This window comes from Neopelma chrysocephalum, unplaced genomic scaffold (assembly GCF_003984885.1).
Source record: "Neopelma chrysocephalum unplaced genomic scaffold, ASM398488v2 Primary Assembly neopelma1_59, whole genome shotgun sequence".
NCBI classification, from domain to species: Eukaryota; Metazoa; Chordata; class Aves; order Passeriformes; family Pipridae; genus Neopelma; species Neopelma chrysocephalum.
The window spans coordinates 20938267-20958104 of NW_020897714.1; the positions used below are offsets into that span (position 1 = coordinate 20938267).

Genomic DNA, 19838 nt, shown 5'->3' on the forward strand with positions numbered 1-19838 from the left:
ATCAGGGTCTCTGGCATGAGAAATAATTCCCTAAACCTGGCTGCTGAATCCAGACACTTAAGAACAGAGGTGGTTCTCACAATGGTGCCCCTGGCTGTGGGGACACAGCATTGCCTCCTGCCTGGCTCACAGGGCCCCTAGTTCTGCTACTCCTTATGCTGCTGACTCCTCCTCAGACACTGTCTTCCTTGAAGGTCTGGGGTGAACATACTTGGTCTCCTCATTAGGGATAAAAGAGCACCGGTAATCATATAAGTCATAATCTTGCTTCTTCCCAGAGACATTGTGTTCACACAAGCTGATCATTATATTGTCAAGCTATGGGGACTCTGGTTGGCTTCAAGGACGTAATCTTGTTCTTTGGCCAGAACGGTTCTTTCCCCAGTCCCTGTAGGGTCTGCAAAATGTCAGTGTTTTCATGAGACTGTGGCCTTCCCTCCCCTCTCTGCATCTTGTCATAGCCCTGCTTACAGATCTGCTGTTCTAAGATGATTATTTTTATTTAAATGGCCAGGACTGCAGCACAGCTGCACAGGAAATAAAACCAGGCTGCCTCATTCCCTCCTCATTTCCACAGTGGGGGGATGCAGTCCCCCTGTAATACGCCTCTTGTCATTCTCTCTTCTCTTCTGACACCAGGATAGCTAAGGGGGCACCAGCTCACTTTCCCATCCTGGGATGGCTAAAGAAAAGGACTGCAGCCTTTAACTCTCCCTCTAACAAAAGAGTGCCTGGTCCATGTGATGAGACCACCTGACTAGGAGCAACATCCAGGGGATAAAAGAGAGGCAGGAGACTGTAAAAAGATAAAATTGAAAGTAAATTGTAAAATGCAGGAGCCACTGGGTTACAGATCAGGGAGGGGATGGCTATTAGCTAAATTCAACACTCACTTTTCAATCCTATTCCAGTCCCAATGTGCAGGACATCTTATCAGGAGAAAGTTGCCTGCATAATGGAGGGCTTTCAGGCAAAGCCAATACAAATGCTGAGGGACCAACACTACTGGGAGATTAAATGAGCTAAATATTTATAGCTTGGCTGAATGACAACCAACTGGAGATCTGATGTAAATACTAAGGAGGGAAAGAAACATTTTAAGGTGGCTTTGAGGGCAGGATTGAATCAATCTGAAATGAAGGGAAACTTAAGCCAAGATTTTTTCCTTGTGCCATCTCCTGCGCAAGAGAGGGAGGCAATGACCCAGCAAAGTATATGAAGGATGCCTTGTAATAAGGGCTCCCAAACGTCTTTGTGTTGCTATGGGCAGCAGGGTGGGTGGCTGTATTTGGTGGACTACCCAATGACAGGTAATCCTAGGCCATGCTTTTGTGCTTTCTGCAGGTACAGACTCTGGGCAGACGCCTGTGCGGAAATGTTTGGAGGTCTTGACATCTGCGCTGTCAAAGCTGTCCACAGCAAAGACGGAAAAGACTATATCATTGAGGTGAGAGTATGAGGAACCTGAGTGCAAGTCTGCTTTGGGAAGTGTATCTGCAAACATGCTGTTTCACAAGCACCAACATGCTTCACTTACCCATACACTGCCCTGCAGTCTCTGCTCCTCTGTGCCAACCTGTATCCTCAAGCCATGGCCCACTGATATGTAAGGAACTGATTTAGAGTTCCAGGCAAACTGGCAGATATGCAGCAAGGTGTCAGGGTTGAAGTGCCTTCATTTCTCAGTAAAGACTGTGAAAGAAAATGGAGAGCCACAGAGTGCTTGGACACCCCAGCTTTCCAGCCTGATAAATCCCCACAGTGCAGAACCTTATCTGCATGGGTGCAGATGTGAAGCTGCCTTCTTATCAAGCACATAACAGTCTGTGAGTGTTGCTGGCAGCATCCAAATTTTGGTGTGTCTCAGTGCACCACTACCCAAGTTCCATCCTTCCCAGCTAAGCACTCACAAAGCCAGTACCTCTCTCATAACTGCTGGTAGGGATCAATAGCATCATCAACAAACACTCTCATATTCAACCCACCCTGAATATAAGCACTAGATGATGTTATAATAGTGGGCATCTTAACCTCCCCCTGTTACCCAGACAGAGGTCCAGCAGATGATTTAGTTCATTAAAAATCTAAGTTTCTCTCTAAATGAACCTTTCTTCAATTACTTTAAAGGAAACCCACTAATAAAAATCCTAGCTGCATCTAATTTGAAAGAGGAAAATAAATGGTGTAGCAAAAATTCCATAAGCAACGGGAGCAACCTGATTTAAAAAAAACAGGTGTACTTTACAAAATCCTTTACCCAGGTAGCATTCACTACAATAACAGACCATTAAGACAAAGCACCACAGAGTAACTATGGGTAGTGTGTATTGCAAAATTTTGTGTTCAGAGCTGGACAGACTATGCCTCTGAGAGTTGAAGTTCAATGTGGTCCTTACCAGGCCAGGAGGCAGACATGGAAGTGGGGTAAATAGCACACTCAGGTTATCTTAACAGGGCAGAGATCGAAGAGCTGGCTGGAAAATCAAAGTGGAAACTGAAGAGATGCTCTGAGGGAGAGAAAATCTGGCAAGTAAGCAAGTGCCTCTGTCACTATGTGACCGAAGGAGGCACAGCATCTGACCCGCTGTAAACTCCACCAACACAGAACAGCTGAGGGAGATGAGCAGAGCCAGCCTATGGCTTCATGGAGGGGTTCTGACACACTGGAAAGCTATGTGTGGGAGAGCAGTCCCACCCGCTGAGGATTGGGATGCTGATGAGAACCACATGAGCTCTCCAGTGACTGCGCATTCCTGCATTATGTATCTGCTCTCCCCAGGGAGGGGAGCAGTGACCTGTCAAAGGCCATGTGATATAAGCGTGCTGCCAGCAACCGAATGCTGCTGAGCCTCTGTCTTTCCTGAATTGATGGGGCTGGGGCTGATGGGTCTGCTCCCGTATGCAATTCATCAGCACCTAGAGGAGCACCCCCCAGAGCAGTCTGTCTCCCTGCTGTGCTCTTTTAAATCTCTATGCCTGTGTAGCTGGGAAAGAAAGAGCAAGAAAGCAGTCTCACTAGAGACAACTGTAAGGACATTTGGACTGTGTCCATACATGGTCAGACGTGAGATGTGGTTTTCATATCCCCACATTTATTCTTGCACATAAGCCTATGTACGTGCACACATGGCTAATTCTGAGCTTAAAGATTATATGCCTCCATCTGGGTATGCCTCTGGGTTTTCACATCTGCCACCGTGTGTGACTGACTGGGTGAAAGGCACATCCATACACTAACAGCCATCATCACTTGCACACGGAGAATTGCACGCTAATACTTCTCTCTTTGAGACCAAGATAAACAGTAATGGAGCTACTATGACACGAATCAGAAGAAACACAATAGTTTCAGATGGGTCATACTGAATTATCTCAGTGGAGAATCTGATTGAGTGGGCATTCAGATGCCAGGCTGATGGACATTGTTGGGAAAGGAGCAGAATAGTGCAGCATAAAGAGCAGAGCAAAGCCAAACAGGCACCTTTGCTGCTTTATGCAGATCTGAGGGAGATGTTGACAAGTAATTAGTTGCCTCCAGCCAACTTCCTGGAGTACTTTTCTTGGTCTGAAACTGAGCCCTTGTTTCGCTTTGTTCTTTTGACACTGGGAGAAAAAAGTTATTTGACAGTGTGACAGCTGTATTTCATTGGTAAGAAGGAACAGTGTGCTGTGACATTTTACAAGAAAGCACGTCTAAATGGGCTGAACAAATAAGGAATTTGCACAATACAATCACTGGCAGTAATTAATTTTCATAGTGCAACGTAGTTCTTCGGGAAAGATTCGCAGAGGTAGTGACGGGCAGTTCTATGAACTGAGATTTATCGCAGTGGTTTGTTGCAAACAGAATCAGATTAAGACAGATGAGCTATCAACATAGCAGAGAAGTAATCTTGCAGTCATGGTATTTGCTCCTAAATTTCACCTTCTTTTGTTTTCCCATGGCAAACAGAGAATCTGTTACGTTACTGGCCTTCAAAATATTAGCACACTTAAGTACCACTTTCATGGCTCATATTGAAACAGGTTATGGATTTATCAGTAAATGCTGGCAATTCTTTTTTTCTCTGCTTTAAAGAACTTTGTCACTTTGAGGGAATATTCAACATAAGTAGTCAGCACTTGATCAGAAGGCCAGATCATCAAAACAGTGCAAATTCTGTACCAGTGTTAGCAGCTAGATTCTCAAAAGAGCTCAGCAATATGTATGGTTTAATAATCTCCCTATTTTTTGGGTAATCTAATCTATTTCCACATCTCTGCTATGCTGAAAAATATGAAGCAAGTAGAGGGCAAGTGAAATGGTCCATGTGATTTATTCTTCTTTCTGGAAGAATAAGCTAAACCTTACCCACCATACAGCTAAACTGTGTTACTAGACATGCTCCTTGCTGCCCTGCAAGGAGCCCTGCCCACCCCTTCAGCACTGCCTATCGTTTCTTTTGATATGTCTAATCATCAGTTTCCTTCCTTCCTTCCCTAGAAATCACCTAACACTCCACTCTTGTACATCAGAGAGTGGAATAACAAGCCCAGCCTTCAGGCTTCAGCATCAGAAAGGCACAGTAGGAGAACCAGGATGGTGTTTTCCTGAGTCTCTTCTCTGACTGGCCACTTCCCATCACCCCTCGTACACCTTATCAGGCAACAGCAGCTGCATCAGGAGCAGCCACTGACCTTGGGCAGCTACAAGGATGGGTCCATATGTGCCAACATCTTCTTGTCTTGCCCAGCTGTTCTGTGATTGCCCAGAAAGAGATGAGTGCAGTCTATCTGTGATTCATGTATTCCTCTCAGTCTTTGATTTATTTCAGTATTAGCTTTTGTATCTGCCCAGTTCTAGACCAATTCCCCCCTTTCTAGAGGTGACATCTCATGATTTTTTTCAGTTCAGTGGCAACCAGCTATGTCATTTTGCCCAAAGAAACCACTGCCATTTTCAAAGGCCTTCCCTTATGCATTTGACTGTTCACTCCTCTATTTTCTGTCTCCCACATCTCACATTCCCCTGCCAGACACTATACAGCAGAACAGCAGATAGCATCATACCTGGTGCACCTTCACTGGTTCAGGTCGGACCAGTTCATTCCCCCTGGTGCCATTGGTTTATAAAGCACCATTTTGCCTTCCTCTCCAGACAATTTAGCCACAGAAAAAGGGGAAAGCAGTCTTTAAGATGGGAAAATCAGCTCTGGGGGCCTCAACACAGTAAAGAAATGGACCTGTTGGAGTAGATCCGGCAGAGGGCCATGAAGATGATCTGAGGGCTGGAGCATCTCTCCAGGCTGAGAGAGTTGGGGTTGTTCAGCCTGGAGAAGAGAAGGAAACTGGGGAGATATTATAGCACCTTGCAGCACATAAAAGGGGCCCATAAGAGAGACAGGGACAAACTTTTGAGCAGAGCCTGTTGCAGTAGGACAAATGGTAATGATTTTAAACTAAAAGAGAGTACATCTAGATTGAATACAAGGAATATATCTTTTTACAATGTGGGTGGTGAAGCACTGGCACAGGTTGCTCAGAGGGGTGGTGGATGCCCCATCCCTAGAAACATTAAAGGTCGGGCTGGATGGGGCTCAGAGTAATCTGATTTATTTGAAGATGTCTCTGCTCATTGCAGGGCTATTGGACTAGATGGCCTTCAAAGGTTCCTTCCAACCCAAACCATTCTATGACTCCATGAAATGCGGGGTTTGGGCTGTTTTGAGCAGAGCCGTGTCTCAGCGAGTCCCACGGAGGGTAGGAGCCGGGAGCTCGGCTCGCCTGACTCTTCGCGGGGTAACGGCATCATCTAGTGGCCACACGGGTCCCTCGCACGGCGCGCTGCAGGGAGATGGGAGACCTCTCTTCTCACTCGGGAACAGGGATTGCCAAATTTTCCTTTAAGACAGGACTGGACAGGAGGGAAAACTGTGCAGCAACCTGCTGGAGGGCCCCCAGGAGCCCTTGGCTAGCGAGACTCAGGCCATTCCCTGTCACTGCTAGGAAACTTCACATTCCCCACCTCATTTCTTAACAGAAAAACAGCTAAGTGAATATTGGAAGGAAAAGCCACAGTGTGTATTTAGCTGAACACTGCCATATAATTTTCTAACCTAGTTCTTTCACCCCGTGGGCCAAGTAGGCCATGGATATAAACATCGACCCACTCTTCATGTATACCCCAGTTAAAAATTCCTGGGTAGCTTCTCCAATGTTCAAAAAAGACACATATAGAAATTAATCAAAACTATTATTCTGCAAGAAAAGATCAGAATACAAACTCAGTGAACTAACCTCACTGATTTCCTCTTCTTTAAATCTAATAAAATGAGAGTGCAAAACTTTCTATTTCCCTCCAAGAGTGGATTCTTGAAGCCTTGCTAGGGTGGAGTGCACTTCCGACTGTTATCTGAGTGTGAGTCAGTGCTTTTCTTGAGCAATGCAACCTTTAACTCTGCATTTTCAGGGGGTTTAATGTTTGTTTTAAAAATAAAAGCAAAATAAAATAAACTCTTCCAACTCTGATATTTTGGTACTATTATATTTACTCCAGCTGAACCTTAACTTCATCATAGTACAGTTCTTCCTGTGGGATTTAGCTAATGCTTGCAAAGCACTTGATTTATGATGAACTGCTGAAAATTATGTTCAGGGCTGCTATACAGCTGAGGGTCTGCTCTGCTTTCATTATTATTGTTGTCAGGCCATTTCTTACCTCAAAGACCCTTTGACAGTTTTCCTTCCCCCATCCCCACAGTCTTGCTTCCCACTTTCCCCAGCACAGTTGTAGAACTTGCTTGGTAAGCAGTTGTATTGCAGCAATATCAAGAGAACAAGCAGAGAAAAAGTTTACTTTCCTGCGCTGGGTGCTGTTTTGGTGACATCCTATTCATTACACATCTGTGGTGTTTATTTCCCCTCTCAGGGTGCAGTGCTTTGTGTTGATTAACCCCAAATGTTTCCTGGTTTCGTCCAGTCCCTGTTGCTCTCATCTCCCCAGGCTTCAGCACATGTTGGTTCCCTTCTCCTGTGGCCCTTTCAGCTGCAATGTCACCTCCAAATACTGTGGGAAAATACCAGAGACCTCACCCATCAGAGGCATCTCCTCAGGACATGTGAAAGAAAAAGTTTGTATTTAGTTGATTTAGAAAGCCTCCAGCCATCAGAAGTCTTGGCTTGGCTTCCAAGTTGTAAAGGGAAGGAAGATGGAGAGTTGGGGGAAGTACATGCTATTTGCAAAAAACCCTAAGTGAAATTCCATGCCTGGAGAAGTCAGGCATGTTTCAGCATGAGAAGAGAGGTGACTATAGGTGTTGGCAAGGATGTGGAGACACAAAACAGATTAATGTGACAGGTAAGTTAAAACTGGCATCTGCCAGCAGGAAACCTCCTTACTAACTGTTGGTTTTATCTCCTGTGGCAGGTGATGGACAGCTCAATGCCCCTGATTGGGGAGCACGTAGAAGAGGACAGACAGCTTATAGCTGATCTGGTTGTTTCCAAAATGACTCAGCTTGTCGTCTCTGCTGGATCTACACCGTCACCGCTGAGGCCTTGGGTATGAATGGAGACCTTGTGGCCAAGTTATTTCCCTGAACTTTTTTTTCTCTCTCTCCTCGCTGAGGGTGTCAGGCAGTCAGACATCTCAGAGAGTTGAACAATCCCATATGGGAGTGTATTGGACAGACTGACTCCTGCTCTTCCACAGAAGTCTCTCATACACTCTTTGAAGTGGGTGCCCCTAAGGAACACATCTCTCTCCCTTATTCTCCTTCCATATAAGTGTGGCATCACATCAGTAGCATGTCCATACATTTGGACTTGCTAAATTCGTGGGTTCATATTGAGATCAGATATTTTTAGAGGTTCTTCTAATGCTCAACTTCATTTCCATCTAACATCATCCCTGAGGATAGGTTTCGTTCCAGTTTTTGCACCCCTGATGAAAATCTGTGCTTTCAAGAATAGAAAGTGGGGATCTCCACCAAGACTTGCTCTACTGCTTACTGCAGCCTTTCTTCATCAGTGGTGCCCTGTGCCCCCTTCATCAGGAGGAGGCTTGACTAAGGCTGAATTCATATAAGACCCTGTCACTTTTGCATTTAAACTAACCCCTTAGTGCTTCTCGTGTGCACCCATTTTGAGTTTCAAATGCATCTAATTTTGGTGCTGCATTTGCCAGTGGTAGTTCCATGCAAATGAAACACACCAGAACATAACCCGTGTATCCAGGTGTATGTGCAACGCCTCTTTCAGTATCTAGCAGGGGGACAAACAGGAGGACAACAAATCTGTACAATAGAAAAGACAAGAGAGTAAAAAGGTTGAGGGATAAAACTGACTGCAACGGGTACAATTTTCATTTCCACTTGAGACAAAAAAATAGCAGAAAGCACTGTATGGCACTCTGCCTTTGTCAGATGACAGTCCACTCCTGCTAAACCAGGTCCCCACATGAAGGGTATTCAGGGTGACTCCAGGTTTTAGCTAGAGTGAAGGAGTAGACATTTAATAGACATTAAAAATGCTTTGAGGCAGGGAAAGTGATACAGAAGGGACAGAATTTACTCTGGCCAAAGAGGAATCAAGAACTGCCACCTGAAATAGCCAAGATATAGAGTGTATGAACTAAGAGTAAGGGGAAACCAAGAGAAACTGAGAACACAGACAGATGCATCAGTTTTCTATGTCCTTAATATACCGGTACAGTATTGGATTGGATTACAACAAACCTAAAATAGGGCCAAAATAAGAACAAAACAAATGGTCTTGGAGAGATAGGATGTCAAATAGAAGAGTCAAATAAGAAAAGTGTTTTCATCGGGAATACAACCTAAAAATATCTGTACACATAATCAAGAAAACCAAAAGCATGTTAACTAGAGTGTTTTGCTATAGAGAAAGAGCTTGGTGCCACAAACATTGCAGAAACTGCACACAACACATTTACTAACATAATGTTATGACAGTTAGAAATGTGCAGAGAGAAATAATTAAATATGAGGCCAGTGAGATGTAGAACTAGAGATACAGGTGAAAACTTCCACAGAATAAAGAAAAATAGCAATTCTGAAAATAAGGAAGCAATACTGAATACATAGAAACATGAATTCTTGGACATCCTATGGGTATGAATAGAATACCTATACAATTTGACCTCTCTATACTAGTCTCTGGATCAAGAAAACCTGAGAAATCATGAAACAGAGTGCACAGCTTTGACATAGATGGAGGAAGGAACAAGTCATAACAATGTGAGACTACAGCTATCAAGAAGCAAGTCAAATAGCACAGTGGGACAGCAATCCAGAGGGAGGAAAGAACACCTTGACTTTGCCTTAAGAAACACCCAAGTACAAATTCAGAAAGTTAATATGTACCCTTAGGTTTGATGTCCAAGGGACATATGCAATATTAGAAAGGGTATGACACAAGCAGTTAGACACAAGCAGTTAGAAAAGAAAATTAATCAACTCTCTAGCATTAACACCGTATGGATGCTGTTTGAGAGACCACTGTTTTCCATTATGCATATATACATTCCTGATCTGCTCCTGATCCAAGAATGGAGGAAATAAACTTGAAGAGTTAAGTGACAAAGAGGACATTCAAGACAAACGGGGGGAAAATAATCTTTCAAATTTGGAAACTTGACATTTAAGAAGACCTTTATGCAGCACCATACAAGTAATAAAAGGAAATGTAAAAAGGATAGAAATTGATTTTGAAGAGCAGATAGAGGGAAGAATGAAACAAGAGTTCAATAGAAAATGGAACCCTATCAAAGAATTGGTGGGCTCTATGGATCATCCAAAGTTAAGGGAGAAAAGGAAGGCATCAGGGACAGTGTTGTTACTCTAGTAAATTTAAATGCTGAAAGCAGGGAACTTCTTTACCTAGTTATAGTTTTTTCTGATGAGAATGACAGTAGAGAGAACAAAAACAGTTATTAAATCAGTGATGACTAATATTTTTAAAAATTCTTAAGCCCCCAGCCCCAGATGGCTCTAACCAATGAACTGAAGTTAGGAAGTGACTAAGCTGCCAAAAAAAAATATGCAATATCATTAGAAACAGTTAGTGCTCCAGAGGATTGGTGTCCAACAAATACAAAATATGTGTTTTAAAAGTTGTAAGAGTAATTTAGAAAAATTTAGACAAGTCATAGACCTTATGAATTATCTCAAATGATAATTTGAATACAGAAGACTAATAAACCAACAGAACCACCGCTTAATGCCTACACATATCTACATTAGTTTTACGAAGAAAAAATGTCCCATTAATTTCCTTTTGATTCTTTTCCTTTCAGTTCTTTGAGAATTCTTTCATAAAGTGGTAGATAACAAGCAATCAGTCAAAATAATGTAGCTAGTCAAAAAAAAAGCCTTAGGCAAGATAACAGACAAGAGCTATTAAAGAAAGAAAGTAGAGAGGGGTAAAAGGCAGAGTTTTATTGTGAAGCAGAAGCTGACCTCAAAGACTAAGATATGAGAGATTTTAATTCTTGCAAACAGTTAGCAGAGGGGATACTTCAAGGATACTAAGCCTGGCCATGTTGATAAATGGGTTGGTTGAGCCCACAACAAATTTGTTTTCATGCCTACAACTTGAAACCTGGTTTCATGGTTACAGGTACAGTTCTTCCCTTGCCTCTCTGATCCACCACCAGCCTTTCCCCTCATGGTTTCTCTTCCAAAGGCAGAAGACCTTGTGCTGGTTCTCACCCCTTCATCTCTGAGCTTCAAAAGCCTATTTTGCCTTCATCTCTAAGATGCCTTGACTGGCTATAGGGAAAGGCTGTAGAGGTGAATGTGAGATCTAATTCCCTTTCTTCAGCTGGTCTAATCAGGATGTGTCACAGCATTAGGATGTCTCACAGCATTAAGACAGTAAATTTCCACCAACACCAAGGCAAGGCCTAGTGTTCCAAGCTATGTAGGACTAGAGGCCATGAATGGAAAATTCCCAGATTTTCCTCCCCCATCCCTTTGCAAGTCCCAGATAAATAGTGTAAAAGATGGGCTGGCAACCTCGTCACATTTATGTTAGTCCACTGAAACTAATTTCAATGTTTCCAACTATGAAACCTTTCTTCCTATTTCCAGAATCACTTAGCTCATTCTCCTGACCTTCCAGGAGCCTTGAAGACCCTTTCATCATGATGTTCTCCATGTAAATAATCCGGCATGTACCAGCCTATCTGTCTCCAGCTTCCCCTGCTTTCATAAACAGTTTTGTGCAATAGGATTACTCAGACTTTTGTTAACTTTGGACTGGCCCTTTGTGCAGTTTTTCTGTGTTGCTTAATCTGTTTATTAAAATATCTGTCAAAAAGACTAAACAGTGAGAGAGAAGAAAGAGCAGATGGCACCAAACTATTTTCATTAGTCAGAACCAGGAATGGCAGTGAAGAACATCTGACAGAGCCATGTATGTTAAGGCACAACAACAGCAAATGAAACTCCATATGGAAGACTGAATGGTAAGCTAAACTGGGGGTAGAGAGAGGGAGAGCATAAACAATCTGCAGATCTTTCAAGTGGCACTAACCATTCCCTTGAGAAAGTCTTTGTCGCATATAGGCTAATGAAAACCATTGCTCAGCCTATGCTTGTGTTGACAAGGGAAAAGCAGAAAATTAGGATGTAGGAGAAATGAACAAGCAATGTATACAGACAACCCAGATATTGCTTCATCTGGAAAAATGTAAGCAGACCCACCTCTGGCATCTGCAGAAGGAATCACAAAGCTGGGAAAGAGAAGTTGGTGATGAAAACAATTAGGGGCTTGGAAACATTCCCAAGGAGGGACTGAAGGGATTCAGTCTCTTAGCTTTAGAAAGGAGGTGAATGAGAAAGAGGGCAGGGAAGGTTTGCAAAATAATGAATAGCCTAGCAGGGGCAGGTTGTGAGAACTAGTCTCAAAACTCAGAACAAGAAATGGAGACAAGAAATGGGAAAGACATTGAGGCTGAGAGCTGAGCAAGACTCAAAGGGTCTGGGTATAAATATCAAAACAAAATATCTGGAACCGTTGCAAAGATTTTGCAGAGCAGATAATAAGGTTCATGTTTCAGGGTTGAAGCTGGCCCTTGCTTATTAGCAATCAAGAGGAGACCCCTTAAGGTAAAGAGATGATTACCCCATAGACATTTCCACGGTTCATCCTTCCTCTCTTTGGAACATCTGGTGCTGGCAACTGTCCAAAATGGGAGATGGGACTGAGAGACCCCCTCCAGCTAGATACATTTGGTAATTCCTGATTGCCTAAAAAACATTCTAAACTGTAACTTCATTGTTATTCCCTGTGAGCAAACAACTTCTATGTTCTTTATTACTCACCTCTCCATTTTAGTCCCATGAGATTTTACCAGCCAGATGCTGCATGTGTGTATGTGTGTATTTAAGGAACACTTCATGACTCTACAGTTCCTGTATTACCTCAGGGCTTCTCTTTGGGGACTCTGTATTAACTGGAATGGCTTTTTTTTCCTCTAGCCTCCACAAGTTCAGCCAGTGTCAATGAAATCTCAGACTGGACCTCAGCTTGGACAGCTGTCACAACCACGGCCTCCTCCCCAAGGTACAAGTTCTTTGATTCCCAGGACAGTGATGACTGTGAGTCCTATCGGTTTGCCTTCTAAACAAAAGCTATCAGGACAAAGGTTTCGCTCATTTTCCAATTCACTGTCAAACAGGCAGCAAATTCAGTGTGCTGCTAATGCAGATACTGTCATATTCCACGGCAGCTCAAAAAGTGGGATGAAAACTGGATACCAGATCCTCTTGATATCCCTGGTAGGACTTGGCTCAGCAAAAGAAGGCCACTTGAACTGGCACTGGAGCAGGATTCTGGGCATGGAGTGTATTTGTGTTTGCACAAAGCTCTAGTGTCTACAAGTGTTAAGAAGTGATGGGGAGATGCTCACAGTGTTGTCTATCATGTCCAGCAATTTCTCACATCACATCCAATTGTTTTCCACTTCCTCTTCAGAGAGTCTGCTACCAGTGCAGCTGAAGCCACCTGGAACAGATAGTTCTAGCATGGATGGTGATAGGATGGAGTGTCTCACATCAAACTGCTGGGCCCATGAAGGGGCTGGTGACCCAAACCAGCCCAGTCAGCTTTCATTTCCCACAGAGTTGGTTCTCCAGTGACTCTTCCTTCCTCAGGCAGGATGTGCTTACCAAGAAAAAGAAATACCAGATACATGGAAGGGTAAAACAGGTTGAAGTGAATCCCTTCAGGGAGAGTGGAGGGTCTTCTTTAGTGCTGAAGGAGGTAGAAAAATGGACAACTCTACAGAAGAGGGCATGACACCAGTTTTAGGCCTATAAGAGAGGTTTTTCATCATTCTTCCCAATGAAGCTAAACTGAAGAGTCTCTCCCCTTAGCAAGACCTGTTCTTCCATATAGATGTTTCGTGCTTGTTGTCCATCACATGCACTTCCTCACATTTATGTCTACATGTCCCTTTCAGGTGGACCACGCCAGCCACAAGGATCTCAGCCTACACGAACAAACGTACCTCCACAGCAGCGGCTCTCTCCTCAAGGACAGCAGCCCCAGAGTCCTCTGTCCACTTCACCTCAACAGCAAAGGTCACCTGGATCTCCACAGCAAGTCCGATCAGCAACTGGGTCCTCTCCAGTCCAGGCTTCCAAGGCGGGCGCATTCCCTCCACAGCAGCCTAGACCTCCTGCCCAAGGCCGGGCTCCAAGCCAGCCAAGCCCGACGGAAGCATCCAAACAGCAAGTTGCCCCACACCCACACCTGAAGTAAGTGCTCTGATAACCTGCTACTATCTGTAGATACCCTGAGCTGACACGAAGAAGGTATCACCTGTTGTCAGGCAGAAGTCCCCAGGGACAAAGACCTGCATAACTGTGAGTGACTTCACAGGTATATATAAATATCCCTGGGCATAACGGGCCACCACTGACCTGTTGTCAGGAAGAACAAGTTGTATTTGACATCACTAAGAATTCACATTCTTCCTCTTGTTCTTGTGCTCATTGTTAATCATGTGCTCTACCCTGGCCATATCAACACAGCCACTGCCTTCCCAGCAGGGTGTACACACCTTACAGGCTGTAAAAACACAATATGGCCCAGAAAGCTCAACAGGAGTCATTCCTTCACTATTCCCTGAATGTAGGAGCCACACAGCTTCTTTACTGGGCAATTTTTTGCAATTGGTAGCAAAAAGGTGGGGGGGGGCAAGGGGAAGTGGCCCTACTCATATATATGAAACTCCAGATGGTGACTGTTGAAGTGCTCTTCTGGAGCAGAGCACACCAATGAATTATTGTGGATCTTTGGTAGCAGCCTTGGCTGTCACCCTTCATGGAGCATATCTGGCTGGCACCATGGCAGGAAAGATTAACAAAAAAAAGTCTGATGCTGACAAAAAGTTAACACGAGCAAATTGGTATGAACTGGCCAGAACAAAATATAGGCTAGGAATGAGAAGACAATTTCTAGGAATCAGAGGAGTGATATTCTGGAATAGGCTTTCAGTGATGATGTTTACATTAGCAAGACAAACCAAAAAAAGTGTACTTAAGGATCAAAATGTTGGTGTTAAGGATGCAGTCACCACACTATACATATTTCAGGTACTTGGTTTTCAGAGTCTGGTCTTGTGGTAGATACCTATTACTGACCAGAAGAAACCACTCACTGATTAAGCACGGTAGCAGGGAAAATTGGGAGATTTGCTTTAAAAGCACAGTCCTGAAGTTAAACACTAGCAGGTACACAGCCAGCAGGAACAGTGTGGCCAACCAAAAGATCTACATTACAGAGCTGACAGTCAGAGCACACATTGCAGGGGATATGGCTACCAACTTGCCAAACCTCTTGTGCTCTCACTGCTGAAAGGACAGGGCCATCAGTCATGGTATAGCTGATGAGAGACAGGTGACCTTCAGTATGAATCCATTCTTCTGCATTAGTAGTGAAATTACTTAATAGTTCCTCACAACAGCCGCACCAAATGGCAGTTGCATACTTTTAGTCAGATGTTTTCATCAACTCTCACCAGTCTGGATTGAGCCACTTGCCCATGTTGCATCCTCTCCCAACTCCCTATTCTTGGATGTCTTAGCACATGGAGATTATCCTTGCTAACCTCTCCTTTTATCCTTGAATTTGTCTGTGTAATGGAACACAAAGCATCAGTAACCAGCTTTGAATTACCACCTTCTGCTGAGCCAGAACTCTGTTTTCCATTTCAGCAAATCGCAGTCCCTGACAAACACCTTCAGCATATCTGAATCACCTCAGCGGGGAAATGCCAGTGAAGATGAAGCAAAAGCTGAGACCATCCGCAACCTGAGGAAATCATTTGCTAGCCTGTTTTCTGATTAACAGTTCTGCAGGTGGATCTGTGCTTTTGTCAGTCCTCACTCTACATAACAGCATACCTGATGTCATCCTGGATTACACTCAGTGGAACCCAGCAATTTACAACTACCGCCTGGGTAAAGGGAATTTAGAAAACTACAGTTGTTTTAATACAAAGAAAATATTCTAATAACAGTCTGAAAAGTGACTGCATAAAAGTGTCACTACTTCATTGTTTTTTGTGCATAATGAGATCTGTTCAAATGACTGAGTTGTAAAGCAATTTTACTCTTCCTAACTTCTGTGGAGTCAACACAGTTATGACAGTGCAAACTGGGTTTTATTTTGATTTGTACATAGTCAATACAATTGCTAACTTCCAATTACTGAATTCTTGTTAAGGTCGACCTAAAAAACATGGGCTTCTTTCAGAAACACATATGCAAAGGCAGAGTCAAGAATAAGTAAGTATTCATTGACTGATAAAGTAAGCATGTTTGAGCATGGAAACACAGTGAACTGTGGAACTTCGTGATACCAACTTCATAAAAGGTCGCTTTTCAGCGCAAAACTACGTCCAAGTTAAATATGGTACCAGGCATCAGTAAGCACCAAAGATCACATGAGCAGGTCATCCAGATGGACTCCTGCTTTATTCCAGATCTCTCTGCTCATAGCAGATAAAAGGTCTCTGTTTCATGCCTTGCATTTATGTCCCCTGCACATGATTCCCAAGTTCTGAGAGAAAAACATTATGTTCTAACCCTGTAGCCTTAGGTCAAAAATAACCTGAGAAATGGGTCTTCCACATAAAAAACAACTTCTTCCCCTGCCCCTGAAAACACCAGAGTTCACATTCACAGTTCACACAAATTCCAGACAAAACCCAGCTAACTCCAAGCACTTTGGTGACTTGGTCACATCTGGCTAAGCATTTCCCTCAGGAACGTGCCTAATTAATAGCAGAGCTGATGAAGTGCACATACTTGTGTGCTGAGTGTTCCATAATGCCGAATGGACAGAGATATGGAGTGAAATCCTGTCTCCCTCCTTGAACTCCCACTGACTTCGCTGGGGTGAATGCAAAATGAATGTAAGGTGACAAACCTGCAACAGAACAGGAAAATTATACTTCACAAATAAGATGAGCTGGGTCTATCCAGAGACACCAAGCCATGGCAGGGCATGTATGGGATTGCCCCAAGCAGGTCACAATCAGTATTAGTCCTCTCTAACCATCTCTGAGAATTATTCTTCTAGAGAAGACAGAGATGGATCTTCACCAGTGTGCTTTTTCTCTAAGCCTGCAACACTGAATGAAGCCACGTATGTGCCCATGTACTAGAACTTGGATATCACAAAACCCAGGAATGACACAAGCTATGTTCATGATTGCAAAAACCCACCCTGGGTAAATCCATGTATTTATAGCTATTTCTGCCAGGTGAGAACCCCCTTGCACCCTGTGAGCTCTGGTTATAATATACCTAATGCAGGTGTCAGTCCTCATCCCACCTCCTCAAAATACAGCTTCAAGACCAGACTTGGCTTTGTGCTTCCCTTAGCAGCTTCACCATGATGATACTTAGGAATGCCCAGGGAGGTCAGTAAGTTTTAAGTCAAAAAAATATTTCAGCCAGTGGCACAGATCTTTGCTGTCACTTAAACCAGGAGATCCCCAAAACAGCAAAAGCAACAGCTGCATTTGCCATCTCAGATCTTATGATTCACTGGTGGGAATAAAGCCAAACATGGAAATCCTTCCTGCATAGCACCTGTAATGAACATCTAAATCCAATGCAGTCATCTGGACCTTGTATGACCTACCCCTGAGCAGGCCTTTGCACATATAATGGCAAGTAACAGCATAGCTTTTCCAGGTTGGAAGTCTCTCAAGAGACACATCTGGATCAATGATTTATACCTCAAGGCCAGTATTACAGGACCACCTTACTCTCTGATTATTTGTTTCTGTTGTTATTTTCTTCCCCAGTTCTGTGTTGTCCTTCAAGGTTTGCTAAGTAGTTTACAATGTAGCATCATAAATACATGTCATTGTCTGAGAAAACAAACAGTCCCTGATGTTTTGGAGTCTCCAGGAGCAATAAAAGCGTGACAAATGGGCTTGAGCAAGACTGGTCCCACTGGCAAGAATAGCAGATTAACAGGCTCCACTATATGGAGAAGAGGTAATACAATGCTGGCGGGACAGGATTTCCTTCTGTAACACTTCCCTCAGCATGGTTTAATGCCTTTCCCTACTAAATGGTCACCAGAGATGCAGAGTCAGAAATAAAAGTTTACTGCCAGAATCCTCAACTGTTCTATCCCCTGAAACTCTTTATGTCTCCCTTACCAACACAACATATGCAAGAAAAGTAACTAGTGACTAGTATGACACAGCCCCATAAATCAACCCCAGTTCATCACTGAAACCACAACAGCTGGATCATTTGCTGATGCCGCATTTGAACACAGCAGAGCTGTCCTCCAATGGACCACAGTAACAGGACAGCACTGCTGACTTGATACCTAACAGTGACACAAGTCTCTTAATTTGCCTACAGCTCCCAGCTGTCACCTTTCTAGGGACAAGCAAACAGAACTGCATCTCCCCTCCTCCTAGCTACAAGTACAGGAACAGGCATTGCCAGCTTATCTTAGTTACTCCCATAGTTCCTGAAAAGCATCTTCATTTCTATTCATAGAAGTGCTTTAATGAAAACAGTGAGTCGATTTCCTGAGTCAAAAGATGAAAATCTATGCTGTGTCCTATGAATGTCCAAACAGTACACCTCAAGTCTACAACTATGATGTTCACATACTAGATGTTGTGGCTAGCAGGAGATTCACAAATGCATCATCCAAACCTCAGGTTGTCACCTTTGACGCCAGGTTTCTAGTCCAAAATCCCTACACTCCAACAAACAGACAGAGGGAATACAAGAGGTATATTCTCCATTTATATGAATGGAAAACTAAGGTATTCCCAAGAGGTATTTAGCTACCGAAATAATAACAGCTAGAGTTAGGGGCAGTAGGAAGGCAACAGAAAAACTGGTAAATAGAAGCTACATTTAAATCACAGGGCAGACAAGCCCCACAGCGTGCCTTGGGATCTTTCTCACACATCTGTGAAAACTGAGCACCTGGTCAGAGCTTTCTTTTGTCTTGTTTGCTTTAATTTTCTTCACATGGAAGCCAGGAAGCATGAGTAGGTTTGTGCGTTTGGATCCAACCCAAGAAGGAGCTGGTACGCAGCTATGACACCCACCCATATCCACCACCTGGAAAATTAGTTTACATTTTGCTGTTTAGATACAAACTGAGAAACATCTTGATTTTCTTGTCATAGCTAGGTGTGGTATTTCAAGAGAAATGTCATTTACATTCCCAGGCAAGCTAAGGTCCTGAAGAACAGCAGTCCTACTTGTAAATGCAGAGTACTTTACTGTCTTCCACTAACCACAAGCAGGTACATAAGACTTTACACCCTGTGTATGGCTCAGCTGCTTCACATCTGGTTGGTTCTAAGTCTCATGAGTAAGATAAAACAATAAATAGAAAAGCCAAGGAAAATAGTTCCTTATTTGCAAGTGACTCTTAGTAGCAACTTTAACAGTGCTGGGTACTGATGTACAGTACAGGTAAGAAATGCCCATCTTCAGGCATTTCACCTTTTGTGATTTCTCTTTTATAGAAGTTTACAACAGGAATCACACACACACTTGACTTAGGAGCTGGCAAATAAACAAAGCAAGCAGCTAGTTTTCAAGTATTTCCTCTGTTTTGTCTTCTAATTTTATACTGTTGGCCCAAGATATTCACTTTATATTTCATATCCTGTTTTATGAATAACAGGAACTCCTCTTTAAGGAACTTGACAGTTCCAGGTAATCAGGTTCCTTTATCTTTGGCTCACAATACCTTTACTACAATGTGAAGGACAACAAAAATGGGGAGGAATATCTTCAGGTCCCTTAGTGGTATATGTGTAAAAAGGCTGAGTTCATGTCTTCAAAAAAAACAACATTCCAGTGACAAAATCCAGGATAAACTGAACCTCTGGCATCAGCGTGGCAGAAGTATAACTTCATGGTTGTCTTCATGGCAGACAGAGCCCAATTCCCGAGAAGGACACGGCCTGCCAGCACGGTAAGTCCCGCAACTGTCATCAAGGCAATGGCCATGCGAGTACCACTGGCACCACAAAACTGACTTATCTCACATGCACAGAGATCATTGTTCCCAGAAATAACTTGAAAAAAAATGAAAAGGGCAAGTTACAGCTTTAACTGATAAAATAATTTGTATAACCTTATCTGAATATTATGTATTCATTGCTGAAGCACTCATCACAAGGACAAGATGGTGCAAAACCAGTGCAGTGTAGATTTCCCTTTTCCTTTTATAGTCAGGGGAATATAAAGAAGCATTGTAAGCTTCTTTACAGAGGTCTGACTACAAATTTCACTTGTGAAAATTCTTTTGGAACAAGACAATTC

At 43.2% G+C, this 19838-nt stretch overlaps 1 protein-coding gene across 2 annotated transcripts in view; it reads left to right on the plus strand.

Annotated features, from left to right (window-relative positions):
• SYN3 (synapsin III) overlaps positions 1 to 19603 on the plus strand; it is a 203671-nt gene extending 184068 nt beyond the window's left edge. For both annotated transcript variants that reach the window (XM_027680377.1, XM_027680378.1), the window contains exons 11-15: positions 1345 to 1447; positions 7406 to 7540; positions 12483 to 12567; positions 13466 to 13763; positions 15225 to 19603. In XM_027680377.1, coding sequence (XP_027536178.1) covers positions 1345 to 1447; positions 7406 to 7540; positions 12483 to 12567; positions 13466 to 13763; positions 15225 to 15357 — 754 coding nt within the window. In that variant the 3' untranslated portion in view covers positions 15358 to 19603. The remainder of the gene's footprint in view (positions 1 to 1344; positions 1448 to 7405; positions 7541 to 12482; positions 12568 to 13465; positions 13764 to 15224) is intronic.
• Positions 19604 to 19838: the final 235 nt, after the last annotated feature.